This window comes from Lepidochelys kempii, chromosome 1, assembly GCF_965140265.1.
Source record: "Lepidochelys kempii isolate rLepKem1 chromosome 1, rLepKem1.hap2, whole genome shotgun sequence".
Classification (NCBI taxonomy): domain Eukaryota; kingdom Metazoa; phylum Chordata; order Testudines; family Cheloniidae; genus Lepidochelys; species Lepidochelys kempii.
Window position 1 is genome coordinate 213,254,043 of NC_133256.1, and position 17,918 is coordinate 213,271,960.

Below are 17,918 nucleotides of genomic sequence, written 5' to 3' on the forward strand. Positions count from 1 at the left end.
GCTGATGTAGGATCTCTGCAGAAAAATATTGTCAGCCGTTGTGGAATGAGCCGTACTCCTTGGGAATGCAGCCACATGCTGTTGTCCAGCCGTATTAGAGTAGTACAAGGTTGAGACCCAGATGCAGGTGCAATTAATTAATGTACTGATATTGGAGCAGTTTTCAACAGCTGCCCAGTGAAGGTGCTCACGGCTGACTTCGTACTTTCTTTTGCTGACCATCATCAAACTCTTCCTCCTTTCTCTGCCCAGCATTAAATATTTGGAATGGTAAAGTGAAAATGTCCCTCTGTATGGTACCAGCCATCCACATTGCCCGAGGCTGTACAGTAAAAGGCAGTTCTGAAGGAAGAGCTGACCCATAAGCCATTGTGATTTTGGTCACACTCTAGCACTGAAAGGCAGTTGGAATGGGTCAAAGATGGGCCACTGAAGAGAAAAGAAAGAAAATACATTGGATTCTAAGAGAAGGAACAAAAGGGACAAAAAGCCTCACCCAGAATCCTGAGGGGCCCACCAGCCCCTCCTGTCGTCTGTTCCAGTGTAGAGGATGGGAGCATTTTAAAAAGTGCTTTGTGGAATGTGACTATAGAGAGATATATGGTACTACAAAAGCCACAAGAGTCAGGTTGCTTAGGGTTTCCAGAAGTAGCCATGTTACAGTGGGTGAGGGAGCATTCTCTGTATTCAATCTACAGTGCTCCTTGCAATCCTCTGAGATGAAAGAAGAGAAGTATAAGATACATTTATGATCCCTTTCAGGTCACTCCTGTATGGAGTGGGTGGCTTTAAGAGGTGGCTTTTTCTCCAGAACAGAAAAGAACTGGAATTCCAGCCAGGAATTTCCTTCTGCAGAAGGATCACATCTATTGGTAATCAGTGATGCCCAGGAAACGATAAATGACTGTGCACTGTGATTTGTGACTTGACACTGTTGCAATACCATTGGAAAATGTGAAGGTTCTCAGCCCTGTGAGGTTACGGGAAAATGGCCATCTGTCTAGGAGTTCTGTAGAAATATGGGAAAATCTACATCTGTCACAGCAGTGGTTAGCCCCTTTCCATTGTAAAATTTGCAGACATATAAGAGCAACAACAGGTTGTCAGGACACACCCATGTTCCTCCTGCATCCTGCAGATGTGATGACTTCTCTGTCCTTCATCACAAGAGGGGTTGCAACCTGTCTCTAAATTCCCAGTTTTTCACTGATCTCCCTAAGAAGCTCCATCAGTCACTGGACTTTTAAAGAGGCTGAAATCATCCATCTCACAGAGCAAGTCCCAGGAATAAGGAAGCCCTAGTAACCCCAGTGGATGTTTTTAAATGCTGAACTGTTTCACTCCCTGACATTTGTTGGCTCTGTTTGCCCCTCAGGATTTCAGTATTCAACCTGATCTGTTTAGATCCCTTGACTCTTCTGTCCCTCCCAACCCCCATCTGGGATCTGTTCCTGGTGATCTGCACAGAAGCCCACTGGATTGGGTTGAGGAATAGCACCAGCTCTTGGTGGGCCTGGGAAGAGGGCTCAGGAGTCAATGCTATAAAGTGAGTTTGACATTACCTGGTTTGTTTTTGTTTTCTTTGTGGTTTAAAAAATAAAATAGATCAGGTCTTGTGATCCTTAGTGTATTAGTCAGTTCTTATACATGCACCATTCCCACTGAAGTCAGGGAAAGTTGAGCCGGAATAAACTCAGGGTTAAAAACTGACGAGGGACTCAAGGATTTTGCCCAGTGGCTTTATGACAATAATGATATACCACTTATTTAGCACCTTCCATCTGAAGTTATCAAAATACGTTACAAACATTAGTTAATGAAGTTGCAAATCACTTTGTTGGAAAGTCAATATTATTATTATTCTTACATTATAGGTGGGGAATTGAGGGAGAGACAAGGTAAAACTTAAAGTCACACACTGGTAGAGCCAGGACTACAGTTTAGATCTCAGGATCCGCGTACAATGCACTGACCATTAGACCATGCACCCTCTGTAATTTTGCCTTTGCCTATTCTGGCTTTAACCATTTTATTTTCTCTAATAATTAAAAAGACCGTCTCCCCCTAAGTAAGAGGCCTCTAGTGATGCCACTTGTATTGCAGTCCCCCAAAATGGCTCTCTGGAGAAAGCAAGTAAACAAGTGTTGCCAAATTTAACGTGGTAATCTGTCTAGGGCAAACTGTGACAGTGTTACTGGCTTCATTGGAATTTTACATCATTTATCCATTGTCTCGCTGTCCATATCTGGTTCAGTACCTCTGCCATAAGCCATGGAGCTGTTTCTCTCTTACTGCCCAAATTCTGAGTTTTTCTTCATCCTATTTTGGCAGAGAATCTCATTAATTCCCCAAGCTGTGTATGCCCTGTTCGTGTCTTTTGCAGTGTAATCTCTACCAGCACTATGGAGTCCTGTTCAGTGGTGCTCTCCAGGCCTCCAGCTGTGAAGTTCTTGCCCCATGGATCTGTGAGAGAGATCTGAAGGAATCTCCTGCTGCGCTTTCCCAGAAAATGTCCATTGTTCATGCTTGCGGGATCCTGACTGCCTAGTAAGGACACGCCTAAAGCTGAGGTGTGGAAGGCAGTGTCAGGAAAGCACTTCTCCATGGAATAGTAGTGCATAATAAGGTACATTGTGGGATGAAGCAAGACACAGCCGTAGATATTAAACAAAGTTCTATTTCAGACCCACTGGAATTATTAATTTACAACAAACACCCACTGAGACAAAGACAGAGTAGGTGCAGCCTCTTATACTGTCTGTCTTTTAGCATGAGACCCTCTAGATAAAGCTTTTCTTAGATAGGTGTCCAGGCAGAGTGTGCTTCTCCCTGGACTCTGCAGATGGATCACATCTACTGGTGATCAGTGCTGCCCAGGAAATGATAAATGCCTGTGCATTTTGAACTGTGCCCTGACATTGCAACAAAACCATTGGCAGATGAGAAGGTTCTGAACCCCGTAGGGTAACAGGGAAATAGAATTATGGGAAAATCTACACATGGCACAACAGTGGTTAGCCCCTTTCACTTGTAAAATTCGCAGACATATAAACAGAAACAACAGGTTGTCAGGAAATCCACACTCCAAACATTTCCTAAAGAGACCCAGCTCTTATTTCTCCATCCAGGACTGACAGCTTGTACACTCCCTTTAGGGCAGGGCTGGTACTTTTTCCTTCCCTACAAGGAAGAACAGTAACTCCTTCCTCTCATTGCTGAGGACATAGAGGGCATATTCACCCCACCTCACTCCCTCAGAATCCTACATCATTTTAGCCTCTATGGTAAGAGGGCAAGGTTCCTGATTCACCCCTTGTCACTTTTAAGCACTGTGACCCATTAATCTGTCTCAGAGACTGACTCTCTGTTTCCAGTCTCCTTGACTCTGGCACTGCACCATCTGGGCAAAAAAGGAATCAAGATGATGGGGTTGGCAATACTGATGTCTTTGTTTTGCTCAACCTGCTGGCACTCTTGTCAGTGGAAATGAAGCTGCTAGTGCTGAGTCAGGTGATCAGACAGTCAGAGAAGTTAGAAATGATATAGTCTTAGATCCCCCTGCTCATTTCCTGGGGGCCAATGCAGGATGTTTCCCTGTAGCACTTTCCTAGTGCCATCCTGCCATTTTAAATGTCCAAAACTCTGCAACTTCAAGTACTTCCCTTAGACATCCTGTTCCAAGAGACTAAGGTCCTATGAAAAGAAAGTGTTACAAACTCTTTAGGCTGACTACTGTGCATGTCACTGATACCGTTGCTTATTAACTTCAACATTTAAATAGCTGTGACTAAACTTTGAAGGCCTCGTCAGCATCACTGTAGCTCAAAGATGAAAGCCCCTTTATTCTGAACCTTTTGGCCTGGGGGAGGTCTTCTGAAATTAGCAGCCAATGAACTTCCTGTGCAGTTTCACATGTAACATCATAAAGCAACTAAACCTTCCTCTTTTGGCTTGGGCTCTCCATCTTCTGTCAGGACAGCCAAAGGAACAGATATTTTCTCCCTGGGGATTGACATATAAAGGACCTGATCAGACACAGCACAGAAAAGTGCATTCCAGCTCTCCTGCCTCTTCCCAAAAAACTACAGGTACAAATAAAGGTATCGTGGCCAAATGCTTCTGGGGCTTTTAATATTAGAGAAGAACATTAATGTATGCACAATGTATTTGTGTTTTCTTATTCAAGAAATGAGAGTGCTTACCATGAAAATTACTATATAGCGGTATAACTTTGATTTTATTTTTCTGTGTTTATAGGTTAGGAAAAGTGGTATGGATGGTATATTTAAAGATTTACTTGTGAGACAGTCCAGATGATGTGTAGTTTTCTGTTTATAGTTCTATGCCCTACTCCTCCTTGGGGTAACATGCATTAGCTATAGAGATGTCTGATCTAAATTCCTGGGTCTCAACAACGTTGAACTTTAGAGAAATCATATGGCCCCATCTCCAGTTATTTTACCTTTAAAGGCAAAATCTAGTAGTTCAGCATCTCACAAAGAAATTGGTAGATTCAGTATATAGGGATAACAGGAAACATTTGTTATAGGCTCTCAAGAAAATATGTTTGAGAGAACAGTTTACATTATAGATGAAGTGATTTGTTTTGAAGGCTGTTGTGACAGGGCATGGTCCCACACCTGTCTCTTTTCTAACTTGGAGACCGTCTTCTGGTCAAAACACCTTGGGTAATTAATTTACACTGTTCTTTCCCACCACCTTTACGGACGCGCAGTTCTGTATTTACAATCGCTTACTAACCTTAAGGACACAGAAGTTATGTTCCCCCTGAGACATTGCTCCTGGCTCTGACTCTGAAAAGCCTACCAGTCTCTTTCTTCCCCTCAAGTACTTTCTCCCTGTGCCTTTCTACTTTCAGGGCTAATTGGCTTAATTAGCCTTGTAGCTCTCTCCATTCCATCCACAAGCTTTGCCCCTCGGGTTTACTCTGGGGTGATTTAATTGGTGCTCCAGTGATCAGAATGCTGGTACAGCTGCTGTTCCCCAGCCTTTGTCACAGTTGTAAACGAAGGGAGAAGTTAAATGAACCATATGAACTTGTTTGTGAAGACGGTGTCTAGTTGAGTACCCCAGAGAACTCTATCGTGTCTGGGTTTACTTATGTATTTTATTCATGATCTGTAAAAATGAGTGAATAACACAATATTGACATGGGAAAGTGTTGGGAACATCATGAAGGACTCTGCAACCTAGAGAATTTAGAAACATTGACAGGAAATAAGGTGAGAACCAAGCCGGACAAAATGAATCTGGGTGAAAATATTCTAAAACAATGAGATTTAATAGTACAAAAGACATTTTGGAGATCAGCAATTCTAATATAGGGTAAAAATGGACAGAATAGTATAGCAGACAATAGCTAATTTAGATTTGTTTAAGCAGAAATAGCTTGTCACAGAGCAGGATGCCATATCTAGAATTCTGCATTCTGTTCTGGGCATCTCCATATGAAAAACATGTAGGATATACTAAAATCTAAGGATATTCAGAGGAGGAATAAAAACAGTGATTAAGGGCAAGATCGATTCATTAATGAAGTATGAGGGAAGCTAAAAAGAAGGGAGTAGGTATAGGCTATGGTTGCTAACTAATGTCAAAATAAGAGATTTTGGAGAGCATGAAACAGTCTACAAATATTGGGAGATGTAAACACAAAGGACAGAGAAAGAGATTGTTCTGTATAATCCAGAATATAATTTGTATAGATACAATGGTATAGAATTAAGAAAAATTTGCATTAGACACTACAAACATTTTACAACAGTGAGTGACTATTCAATAGCTTCCCAAAGGAACTGGTGAGAATGCAATCACTTAAATTATTTAAAAATGGAAAGGACAAGTGATAAAGGGTCTGATACAGCAAGAGGCTGAGCACCCTCAGATCCTATTAATGCCATAGATACTCAGCAATTTAAAGAAGTTGCTCAGCAAATTGCAGGAGGAAACCAACAGTGTGCAGAACAGTCCTGTACTGGTACTAAATGGATCTAGGAATAATGCCTTGGTTTGTACTAATGAAAATGAACACACATTACGCCAAGGATAAAAGAATACAGAACTAAAAATAATATTGCTACCACAACCATAAACTCTTGTTCTAAGTGCTACAGACAGTTGGAGCTGAATATTACTTTTCTACATATTAGTCAATATCTGTTAGCAGTAGTGAATACAGGTGATCCCTTTCCATGATTTCTTATTATCAAATAGCGTTAATGAAACCTAAAAATCAAAGGCAGAAAAGACCTTGAATGACAAGGCCATCCTGTCCATTGTCCCTTTCACACTTACACATATCCCTCGGACTATTGAATTGCTCCCAAGAGTAGGATTTTTCAAGTCCATTTTTAAGAGGACGCATGGGAATGCTTTTTCCAGCCTCAATTTTTTTTATCCTGTATCCTTTTGACTGTCTCCTCCAAGCCTCTTATAACCTGAATCTATCTAGTAATGATAGCCCCTCATTTCTCTGTAGATGGGTGGCACTTTGGAGAACAAAATACTGTATATAGAATTACTATGATTATTTATTATTTGTATGAAAGTACAGCCTAGAGGCTCCGACCAAGATCAGGGAAGCATTGTACTAGATAATGTACTAAAACATAGTGAGAGACAGTCCCAGCCCTGAAAAGTTTGCAATCTAAACCACTGTATAAAATATTAAAGGGGGTTTAGGTTGTTCCATTTTAACATCAGTTTCTGTGAGGCTCAGAGGTAGCCAAAATATATTTTAATTGTTCATGTTTAAATAGAGGGCAGATAACAGAAAAAAAAGATAAGATGCATGTGCTGCACTGATGTCCTACATTACGCCATTTCCTCTCGCATTTCTGTTCCTCCTGATACAGATTATTGTAATGTAGTTATTTAAACCAATCATTGCAATGTCTTGAGATTTCTTACCTGTTGTGATTTATGTCTCATAGATCCATTAGTTGTTCATTAAATGTCATCTCAAAGAAGAGCTCTGTGTAGCTCGAAAGCTTGTGTCTCGCACCAATGGGAGTTGGTCCAGTCAAAAATATTACCTTTCCCACCTTGTTTCTCTAATATCCTGGAACAGAAGCATCTGCAACTACACTGCATATTATCCACCATCATCCACTAAAGCAGAGTCTACAGTGTCCACACTTACAGTCCTCCAGGAATGAGTGAGCAGGAAGTGACTTGCACAGAATTGAAACTTCACGCTCCTTCTGAGCAGCAGAGGAGTCAAAGACCTAGGAACTCTGGGAGCAAAGGTATTGTATGTTAACATGCTGCTAACATATTTTCTGTTTAATGTCTATAGTCAGACCTCTACTCCTCCACCCCTGGAAACTGACATTTGACTTTTTTGAATTATAAGGTAAGAATGTTCCTCTGTTATGCTACCCAGTGCCATGCCACTTAGAAGATAAAACATCTAGGAGCAAATAAGGGTGACAGTCACTGAGGTTTGAAAATAGGACTCTCAGCTCTGGCAGTCATGAAATGTACCCAACTGCTCAAACAACATGCAAGGACAGTTAGTTTGGAGCTGGCTTTCAAACCTGATCTGGTGGGTAGGTTTGGGGTCCAGGTGCTGCCCAAACTATAGTCAGACCCCAGATTCTCAGGACAGGGACTCACTCTGACCATCTTTATGTTCATTCTCTTCCTGTCAGACCCATCAGTTCCAGCTCCTCCCTGGCGGATCATTGCAGTGATTCTGGGGATCCTCTGCTTGGTATCACTGGGAGCAGCAGTGGCCATGGCTACCAAAGGTAAATATTTTCAGGAAAGACACCAAGGGCCAAAATCTGATATTAATGTCACTGGTTTAAATACAGACTGACACCACTGAAAATAAGGGGGTTATTCTAGATTTACAGTTGTGACTCAGAGCAGTATCTGGCCCAAGGGATCTGCTCTGAACTATGAGAAATAGTTTCACATAACCATTCTCCTTATCTTTTTTCCTGAAATCTCTGAATGCACATTTTGTCCTAGTTTTCCCTGGCCTAGGAAGGAGTGCACAAGGGAGGGGCAGAGCACATCAGATGGGGAATGTACAAACAGCTGCTCCCATTGCCTGTGAAAGCTCCCAGTCAGGGTGGCTGCAAGTCTGGACATTGACACAAGGTGCCTTTGCTTGGTTGGGTGCCCATCCATTTGCACGTCATGTCCAGAGTGGGATTTGAACGCTGTCTGGAATAAGGTGAAACAGGGAAAAGGCCCAGAAGTGGCCAGTGAGACAGAAGCAAGCCCAGGTTGAGCTTTGCTGTGATTTATGAAGATCAACAGGAGCAGCAGCAACAGTTCCAGGAGCATCTACTTCAAAGTCACAGAAGAGGTTAACTAGGCTGCACCGACCAGTCTGCCAGTAGATCCTTGCACTTCCTTTCCCCAAATGGGATTGGAAGATTATCCACCTGGTTACTTTTGAGCTAGTGGTTACTGTAGCCCAGTGAGAAGGAATCTTGAGAGATTAGATTGGTTCCTTTTTTGATAGGAGAGAAGCAAACTGTGCAGTGGGCCTAGGATGTTACTGCAGATGAAAGGCTGAACAGGCTGCTGTTGTGGAGAGATGGGGGTCACTGCAGAAAAGTATTGGTAAAGATTGTGGAATGAGCCGCACTCTTTGGGAGCGCAGCCACATGCCTTTGTCCAGCAAGTGTTAGATCGGTGCAAGGCTGAGGCTTAGACGGCTGTGGAATCAATTTAGTGTACTGGTACTGGAGCTGATTTCAGAAGTTTCCCAGTGAAGGTGGAGATGTGGGTGCACTGGCACCAGCTGTCCACATTGCCCGAGGCTGTACAGCAAATGGGAGACTTCCTGGCAGTAGAGCTGACCCATAAACCAGCATGATTTTGGCTGCACCCTAGCACTGAAAGGCAGTTGGATGGGTCATAGATGGACCACTGAAGAGAAGAAAGAGCATACATTGGATTAGAAGGAAATGAACAAAATGAACAAGCATCCTCTCCCAGAATCCTGAGGGGACCACCAGCCTCTCCTGTCATTTATTCCAGTGCGGAGGATGGGAGCATTTTAAATAGTTCTTTAGGGAATATGACTGCAGAGAGATAAGTGGTCTTACAGAGACCACAAGATTCCTTGGTGTTCAAAGGACTAGCCATGTTACAGTGAGTGAGGGAACATTCTCTTTATTTAATCTACAGCACACTTTGCAACCCTCTAAGATGAAAAAAGTAAAGTATAAGGTACATTTATGATCCCTTTACAGGTCACTGCTCTCCAGGCTGCCCTGATCAGTGGGTGGCTTACAGACACAGCTGTTACTTTTTCTCCAGAACAAAAAAGGATTGGCATTCAAGCCAGGAATCCTGTTCTGCAAAGGGATCACATCTACTGGTGATCAGTGACGCCCAGGAGATGGTAAATGCCTGTGCACTTTGATTTGTGACCTGACAGTGCAGCAATACCATTGGCAGTTGTGAAGATTCTGAGCCCTTTATGGTTATGGGAAAATGGACATCTGTCCTGGAGATCTATAGGATTATGGGAAAATCTATATCTGGCACAGTAGTGGTTAGCCCCTTTCATTTGTAACATTGACAGATGTGTAAAGAACAACAACAGGGTGTTGGGAAACACCTGTGATCCTCATGCATCCTGCAGATGTGAGGACTTCTCTTATTTCCACCACAAGAGGGGTTACAACCTATCTCCAAATTCCCAGTTCTTCACTGGTCTATCCCACAAGCCCCAGAATTCACTGGACTATCAAAGAGGCTGAAATTATCTGTCTCACAGGGCTCATCCAAATAGAAGGGATGTTTGAAAATGTACTATTTCTCTCCCTGGCATTAGATTGCTCTGTTTGCCCATCAGAATTTGAATCTTCAGGCTGCTCCTGTTTAGATTCCTTGTCTCTTCTGTCCCTCTGAAAACTATTCTAGGACCTGTTTGCGGTGTTCCACACAGAAGCCCACTGGATTGGATTGAGGAACAGCACTGGCTCTGGGTGGGCCTGGGAAGATGGCTCAGGAGTCAGTGATATGAAGTCAGTTTGATATTAGTTATTAATATTGGTGATGGTGGTGGGGATTTTGTGGTTTAAAAAATGGGTTAAGTCTTGAGTTCCTTAGTGTTTAGTGTTGTATTAATTTAGATAGAATATATATGCCAAACATGTTACCAAAACCAAATCACTAACCAATTTTAAACAGTGTTGAACAAGATTGGGTCTTTGGTGTACAAAGACCTGATCCTGCTTACTATCATGGTAAATACACCATTAAAAATCCTTTAAACCTTTTATTAAAGACACAAAAAAGAGGAAAAACATAAAGCATTTGAAATGTAAAGTATTAAGTATGGCTTTTATTTTTAACAACATGCCTTCTTCCCTTTCCCTTTAGCTGGAGAGAGTTTAGAAGGAGACCTCTCCTTGTCTGACAGTCTTAGAGGGTATCAAAGATTATAGTAACTGGCCTTTTGGGGAAAAGAAAAGAAATTAGTTGAGATTGCTGCTGCTGTTAAAGTTCAATCCCGTTTCATCCCAGGTGCTTTTTGGGATTCAGCTGGAGCTCGTAGGGGTGGCGTGTTAGGGGGCTTATTCCTTCACCCACTTACTTCCCTGGTCCTTCTCGCATCAACAGAGAGCAACAATACCCGAAGTCCAAAGGTGCAAACAATTCGATGTTTATTGGGGTGAACTTCCAGCAAGCATGATTCCAGTTTCCTTCCTTAGTATCCTCCTTCCCAGCTCTGACACCACAGAGCCTTACACCTGTGTCCCTGATCCCATTCCTACCCTTAGCCAAGCATGATTCCAACTTCCTTACTCCCATTCCCTGTTCCCATTTCCCCCTTTAGCAAAACATGATTCCAATTTTCTTACCCCCATTCCCTGTTCCCATCTCACACACCCACATGCCCACCCCCACCCACACCCACTCACTTCCTCATTGACTACAGATTATATAGTAAAACTTGAGTTCAGCTTAGCTATACCTGAACCAATCATTTTCCTGAAATTTAACTAACCAATCCTAACATATTGTAACATGCTTATGTAACCAATTATATCCCACCACCTTAATTAGTTTACACCCAGCAAAATTAATTATACAGCAGACGGGAACAATCACAGAACCAGACAGAGATTATACAGACAAACAACAGCAAAGTGGGAACTATAATGACAAAGCAATACAGAAGTGAGGATTTCACATCCCAGCTATTGATAAGTGAGTTCTTGCCAGACAGGATGCTATCAAACTAAGTTTCCTTTTACATTTTCTAGGCACTTCCCTTTCTCTGGAGCTGATAGGCATACAATCCTGTCCTGATAGTGCCTAACAGCCCAATAGCACCTTATTTCAATGTGACTAGTTTGGAATGTGAGGATGTGACCGGTCGCTTCCCAGCTTATGGCTGCCTCTGCTGCTTAGCCAAAGGCCTTAGCCTAAGAACAGGGCCTCAGACTGTCACAGTAAGAGAAGGCCCTTACACCAGCAGACAGTGATTTTGATTCTTTCTTTTATACCTCTATCACTAGCCAAGTGATAAGAATACACCTAAATTCTTAGAGTATAGGCCTTTACAGACAGGCCTGAATATCTATATCCTAACATGGCGATGACATCTGGAGCCCTCTCTCTGGCCCTTTTTGGTCAGGACATTTCTCAGGATCAATATCATCAAGGCCTGGGGTCCCAGAAAACTGTGGGGGTGGCAGCCAGGATGGTGAAGCTTGCTCTAGCAGCCACCATCTTTTCTCCCCAATGTCTTTTTTTCTTTAAGGAACCACAACGGGAATGGTGGGTGTAATTATCCCATCCCCACATTATTTAGTTCACCAGTTAGACCTAGTTTCTGATACACCAATTTTGGTTTATTAATTTCTGGTTGCACATACTCTGTTTTCATCAAGCATGATTTCAGCTTAGTCTTTGAAGCATATTAGTAGGCCTTTTTGTTGACACTAATTCAGTCTTTCTATCTCCCTGTCTATCACACCTTTCCCCTTCAACATTTGTTACAAAACATTATTGTCACATCTCATAAATACATTTCCAGAAATACATTTCACATATTTTTACAGTTGAGCTCCCAGTTAGGGTAAATTTGTAGGGCCAGTTTTCAAAACAATAATCAGTCCTCATACACACAATGGTCCCATTAAAATCACAGAAAAGTTAGCCAGAATAAACACAGGGTTAAAAAGTGATTAAGGACTCCAGGATTTTGACCAATGGTTTTAATGATGATGATGATGATGATATAACACTTCTCTAGCATGTTCCTTTTGAAGATATCCAAACACTTTACAAACATTAGTTAATGTAGCTGCAAATCACCTTGTTGGTAGGTTAGTATTATTATGAATTTTATTGGTGGGAAATTGATGGACATGCAAGATAAATGACTTGCCTAAATTCACACAGTCGGTGGAGTCACAGTTCAGGGCTCAGGATCCCAGCACACTGCATTGACCACTACACCATGAACCCTTTAGTTCTGCCTCTGTTTATGCTGGCTTTACCCACTTTATTTTCTCGAGTACTGAGATAATCTCCCCCTGAGGAGGTGGCCTCCAGTATTGCCACTTTTATACCAGTCTCCTAAACTGGCTGTCTGTGAAAACCAAGTAAATATACACTGCCAAATTTGACATGATGATCTGTGTCTAAGGCAAGGTGTTAGTGTTAATGGAGTCAGTGGAAGTTTGCACTATTTATCCATTGTCTGACTGTCCACTTCAGATTCAGTCACCCCTGTCACATGCCATGGAGCTGCTTCTCTGTTACCGCTGAGTTTTTCTTCCTCCTATTTTGTCAGAGAATCTCTTGCTAATTCTCGTGTGTGTGTGTGTTCTATGCATTTATTTTTCAGGGTAATCTCTAACAGCCCTGTGCAGTGCTGTGTCGTCCTGTTGAGTGGTTCTCTCCAGGCTTCCAGCTGTGAAATTCCCTCACCATGGATATGTGAGAAAGACCTGAAGTAATCTCCTGCTACACTTTCCTAGAAAATGTCCATTGTTCATGCTTGCAGGATCCTGATCACCCAGCAAGGACACCGCTAAAGCTTCTTCGCAGTTAGAAAAAAATCTGCTGGTACTTCATAGGGGTTATTAGCTGGGATTGCCATGATTCCAGAAATCATATAGGTATCTGAATGGAATTGTACCTGAGCCCCTAGGAAGAGCAGCATAGTTTTGGTGTACAAGAAGGCAAATTCCTCATAAACGAAAATGTTGCTGATGTTTGTATTCCTGCTCTTTAACATGATTGTATTGTAAGACTACTGGAAATAGAAAAAAAGTAAAAGCTGATTTTATGATATTTTTTACTTTATTACATTTCATTCAATCACAGAAAAAATATTCAGATATGAGAATAAGAATGGTCAGACTAAAAATACCTGTTGGGGAAAATAGTTTAAAGGTGTTCTTTAAAGGTATGGTGAGGCCACATCTGGAGTATTGCACCCACTTTTGGGGCCCCAACTGCAGAAAGGATGTGGACAAATTGGAGAGAGTCCAGCAGAGGGCAATGAAAATTATTAGGGGACTGGGGCACAAGATGTATGAGGAGAGGCTAAGGGAACTGGGCTTATTTAGTCTGCAGAGGAGAAGAGTGAGGGGGGATTTGATAGCAGCTGTCAGCTACCTGAAGGGAGGTTCCAAAGAGGATGGAGCTCGGCTGTTCTCAGTGGTGGCAGATGACAGAACAAGGAGCAATGATCTCAAGTGGCAGTGGGGGAGGTCTAGGTTGGATATTAAGAAAAACTATTTCACTAGGAGGGTGGTGAAGCACTGGAATGGGTTACCTAGGGAGGTGGTGGAATCTCCTTCCTTAGAGGTTTTTAAGGCCCAGCTTGACAAAGCATTGGCTGGGATGATTTAGTTGAGGTTGGTCCTGCTTTGAGCAGGGGGTTGGACTAGATGACCTCCTAAGGTCTCTTCCAACCCTAATCTTCTATGATTCTATGTTAAGTACAGAGATCACACTTTAAAAGAGTCTTCCATTTGGAAATATGGTCACTCAAACCAGTAGCATATTTAAAAATAGAAGAAACTTTTCATGTGGATCCACTCTACATACAACATGGGAGATGCACACGTACAAAATGGAAAATGACTGCCTAGGGCCTGTCACCTGATGTGCTGAGACTACCTCTGAGCCCATTTTCGCTGCCCTTTTGGGACTCCAGAACCCTGTCTTGTTGAGCCAGACACTCAAGCTTGCTGCAACATAGACCCAGGGTCTGAACTATGCCCCCAAAGCTGCAGACTAAACTGAAAACAGCTCAGCAAGTGCTCCTGTGTCCAGCACCCAGACATCCAGCTCCCAATGGGATCCAAACCCCAAACAAATCCGTTTAACTCTGTATAAAGCTTATACGGGGTGTGATCGGGTAAGGCCAGATGGCTATAGAAAAGTAGTGGGAGATAGATATATTAGCTCCAGGCTAAACAAATTCCTAGTACCAGGATAAGTGAAATGGCAGCTGCTCCTGGTCAATTAAGACACCTGGGGCCAATTAAGAACTTTCCAGAAGGCAGGGAGAACGCTAGGTTCATTGGGACACCTGAAGCCAATCAGGGGCTGGCTGAAACTAGTTAAAAGCCTCCCAGTTAGTCAGGTGGGTGTGCATGTCAGGAGCTGTGGGAGGAAGTTGCGCTGTTGGAGAGACTGAGTAGTACACACCATATCAGGCACAAGGAAGGAGGCCCTGAGGTAAGGGTGAAGTGGAGCTTGAGGAAGTGAGGGCTGCTGTGGGGGAAGTAGCTCAGGGAATTGTACATGTCATGTTCCTAAAAGGTCAGCTACCATAGCTGATACTATTAGGGTCCCTGGGCTGAAGCCCGGAGTAGAGGGTAGGCCCAGACTCCCTCCCCACCCCCTTTGCCCCCTGATTAATCACTGAGACTGGGAGACAACACAGACTGTGCAAGGAAGGATAACTTCTCCTCACCTCCCTCACTGGCTTATGATGAAAATGGCTCAGTAGACTGTGACCCTTGTCTCTAGAGGGTCACAGTGAGCCTCTGAGGCTAGCGAAATCCCCCAGGAAACACGGGACCCACAGCGGCAAGGACAGAGCTTTGTCACAGGGGTAAACTCATACATTGTCCACCCTCTATAACACTGACAGAGAGATATTTTCTGCGGAAAAGGACCTAGGGGTGACAGTGGACGAGAAGCTGGATATGAGTCAGCAGTGTGCCCTTGTTGCCAAGAAGGCCAATGGCATTTTGGGTTGTATGAGTAGGGGCATAGTGAGCAGATCGAGGGACGTGATCGTCCCCCTCTATTCGGCATTGGTGAGGCCTCATCTGGAGTACTGTATCCAGTTTTGGGCCCCACACTACAAGAAGAATGTGGATAAACTGGAGAGCGTCCAGCGAAGGGCAACAAAAATGATTAGGGGACTGGAACACATGACTTATGAGGAGAGGCTGAGGGAACCGGGATTGTTTAGTCTGCAGAAGAGAAGAATGAGGGGGGATTTGATAGCTGCTTTCAACTACCTGAGAGGTGGTTCCAGAGAGGATGGTTCTAGACTATTCTCAGTGGTAGAAGAGGACAGGACAAGGAGTAATGGTCTCAAGTTGCAGTGGGGGAGGTTTAGGTTGGATATTAGGAAAAACTTTTTCACTAGGAGGGTGGTGAAACACTGGAATGCATTGCCTAGGGAGGTGGTGGAATCTCCTTCCTTGGAAGTTTTTAAGGTCAGGCTTGACAAAGCCCTGGCTGGGATGATTTAGTTGTGGATTGGTCCTGCTTTGAGCAGGGGGTTGGACGAGATGACCTCCTGAGGTCCCTTCCAACCCTGATATTCTATGATTCTATGATATGCACAGCTGTTTGCTCCCCCAGGTATTAATCACTTACTCTGGGTTAATTAATAAAAAAAGTGATTTTATTAAGTATAAAAAGTAGGATTTAAGTGTTTTCAAGTAATAACAGACAGAACAAAGTATGTTACCAAGCAAAATAAAATAAAACACGCAAATCTAAGCCTAACACATGAAGAAACTGATTACATATAAAATATCACCCTCAGAGATGTTCCAATAAGCTTCTTTCACAGACTACAGAGTAGCAGCTGTGTTAGTCTATATTTGCAAAAAGAAAAGGAGTACTAGTGGCACCTTAGAGACTAACCAATTTATTTGAACATAAGCTTTCGTGAGCTACAGCTCACTTCATTGGATGCATTCGATGGAGTGAGCTGTAGCTCACGAAAGCTTATGTTCAAATAAATTGGTTAGTCTCTAAGGTGCCACTAGTACTCCTTTTCTTTTCACAGACTAGACTACTTCCTAGTCTGGGCCCAATCCTTTCCCCTGGTACAGTTCTTGTTAGCTCCAGCTCAGGTGGTAACTAGGGGATTTCTCATGACTGGAACTTCTTTGTTCTGTTCGACCCCCTTATATACCTTAGGCACAAGGCGGGAATCCTTTCTCCCAATCTGGGTTAGCACCCCTCCTTCTAAATGGAAAAGCACCAGGTTAAAGATGGATTCCAGTTCAGGTGACATGATCACATGTCACTGTAAGACTTCATTACCGATTTGCCAGCACACCGGTATACAGGAAGACTTACAAGTAAACAGAGCCATTTACAACCAATTGTCCTGGTTAATGGAAACCATCAAGATTCCAAGCCACCATTAATGGCCCACACTTTGCATAATTACAATAGGACCTCAGAGTTATATTTCCTATTCCTAGTTTCAGATACAAGAATGATACATTCATACAAATAAGATGACCATACTCAGTAGATTATAAACTTTGTAATGATACCTTACAAGAGACCTTTTGCATAAAGCATATTCCAGTTATGTCATATTTACACTCATAAGCGTATTTCTATAAAGCATTATAGAGTGCAGCGTCACAGACGAGTTGTAATAGAGGTTTATAAAACAATGAATGGGACAGGGGAGGCCATTGGCTAATGTAGTGCCCATCTTTAAAAAAGGGAAGAAGGAGGATCCTGGGAACTACAGGCCAGTCAGCCTCACCTCAGTCCCTGGAAAAATCATGGAGCAGGTCCTCAAGGAATCAATTCTGAAGCACTTAGAGGAGAGGAAAGTGATCAGGAACAGTCAGCATGGATTCACCAAGGGCAAGTCATGCCTGACTAATCTAATTGCCTTCTATGACGAGATAACTGGTTCTGTGGATGAAGAGAAAGCAGTGGACGTGTTGTTCCTTGACTTTAGCAAAGCTTTTGACACTGTCTCCCACAGTATTCTTGCCAGCAAGTTAAAGAAGTATGGGCTGGATGAATGCACTATGAGGTGGGTAGAAAGTTGGCTAGATTGTCGGGCTCAACGGGTAGTGATCAATGGCTCCATGTCTACTTGGCAGCCGGTGTCAAGTGGAGTGCCCCAGGGGTCGGTCCTGGGACCGGTTTTGTTCAATATCTTCATAAATGATCTGGAGGATGGTGTGGATTGCACTCTCAGCAAATTTGCGGATGATACTAAAGTGGGAGGAGTGGTAGATACGCTGGAGGGCAGGGATAGGATACAGAGGGACCTAGACAAATTAGGGGATTGGGCCAAAAGAAATCTGATGAGGTTCAACAAGGACAAGTGCAGAGTCCTGCACTTAGGATGGAAGAATCCCATGTACCGCTACAGACTAGGGACCAAATGGCTCGGCAGCAGTTCTGCAGAAAAGGACCTAGGGGTTACACTTGACTAGAAGCTGGATATGAGTCAACAGTGTGCCCTTGTTGCCAAGAAGGCCAATGGCATTTTGGGATATATAAGTAGGGGCATTGCCAGGAGATGGAGGGACGTGATCATTCCCCTCTATTCGACATTGGTGAGGCCTTATCTGGAGTACTGTATCCAGTTTTGGGCCCCACACTACAAGAAGGATGTGGAAAAATTGGAAAGAGTCCAGCGGAGGGCAACAAAAATTATTAGGGGACTG

The 17,918-nt window shown here is 43.0% G+C and overlaps 1 protein-coding gene across 1 annotated transcript; it reads left to right on the plus strand.

Moving 5' to 3' along the window:
- Positions 1-7,174: 7,174 nt before the first annotated feature.
- On the plus strand, positions 7,175-12,965 carry LOC140906957 (killer cell lectin-like receptor subfamily G member 1). Its single transcript, XM_073331976.1, has 5 exons — positions 7,175-7,268; positions 7,674-7,772; positions 9,237-9,388; positions 9,913-10,016; positions 12,854-12,965. Exons 1-5 carry the CDS (start codon positions 7,175-7,177, stop codon positions 12,963-12,965), a joined length of 561 nt encoding a protein of 186 aa, XP_073188077.1.
- Positions 12,966-17,918: the final 4,953 nt, after the last annotated feature.

Bases quoted from the DNA above. Each gene is read 5' to 3' on its own strand.
- LOC140906957 (XM_073331976.1), top strand. From the start codon at position 7,175: ATGAGTGAGCAGGAAGTGACTTGCACAGAATTGAAACTTCACGCTCCT. The intron at 9,389-9,912 runs GTAAATGCCTGT...AAACTATTCTAG, and splicing joins TCAGTGACGCCCAGGAGATG to GACCTGTTTGCGGTGTTCCA. The intron at 10,017-12,853 runs GTCAGTTTGATA...TTTATTTTTCAG, and splicing joins TCAGGAGTCAGTGATATGAA to GGTAATCTCTAACAGCCCTG.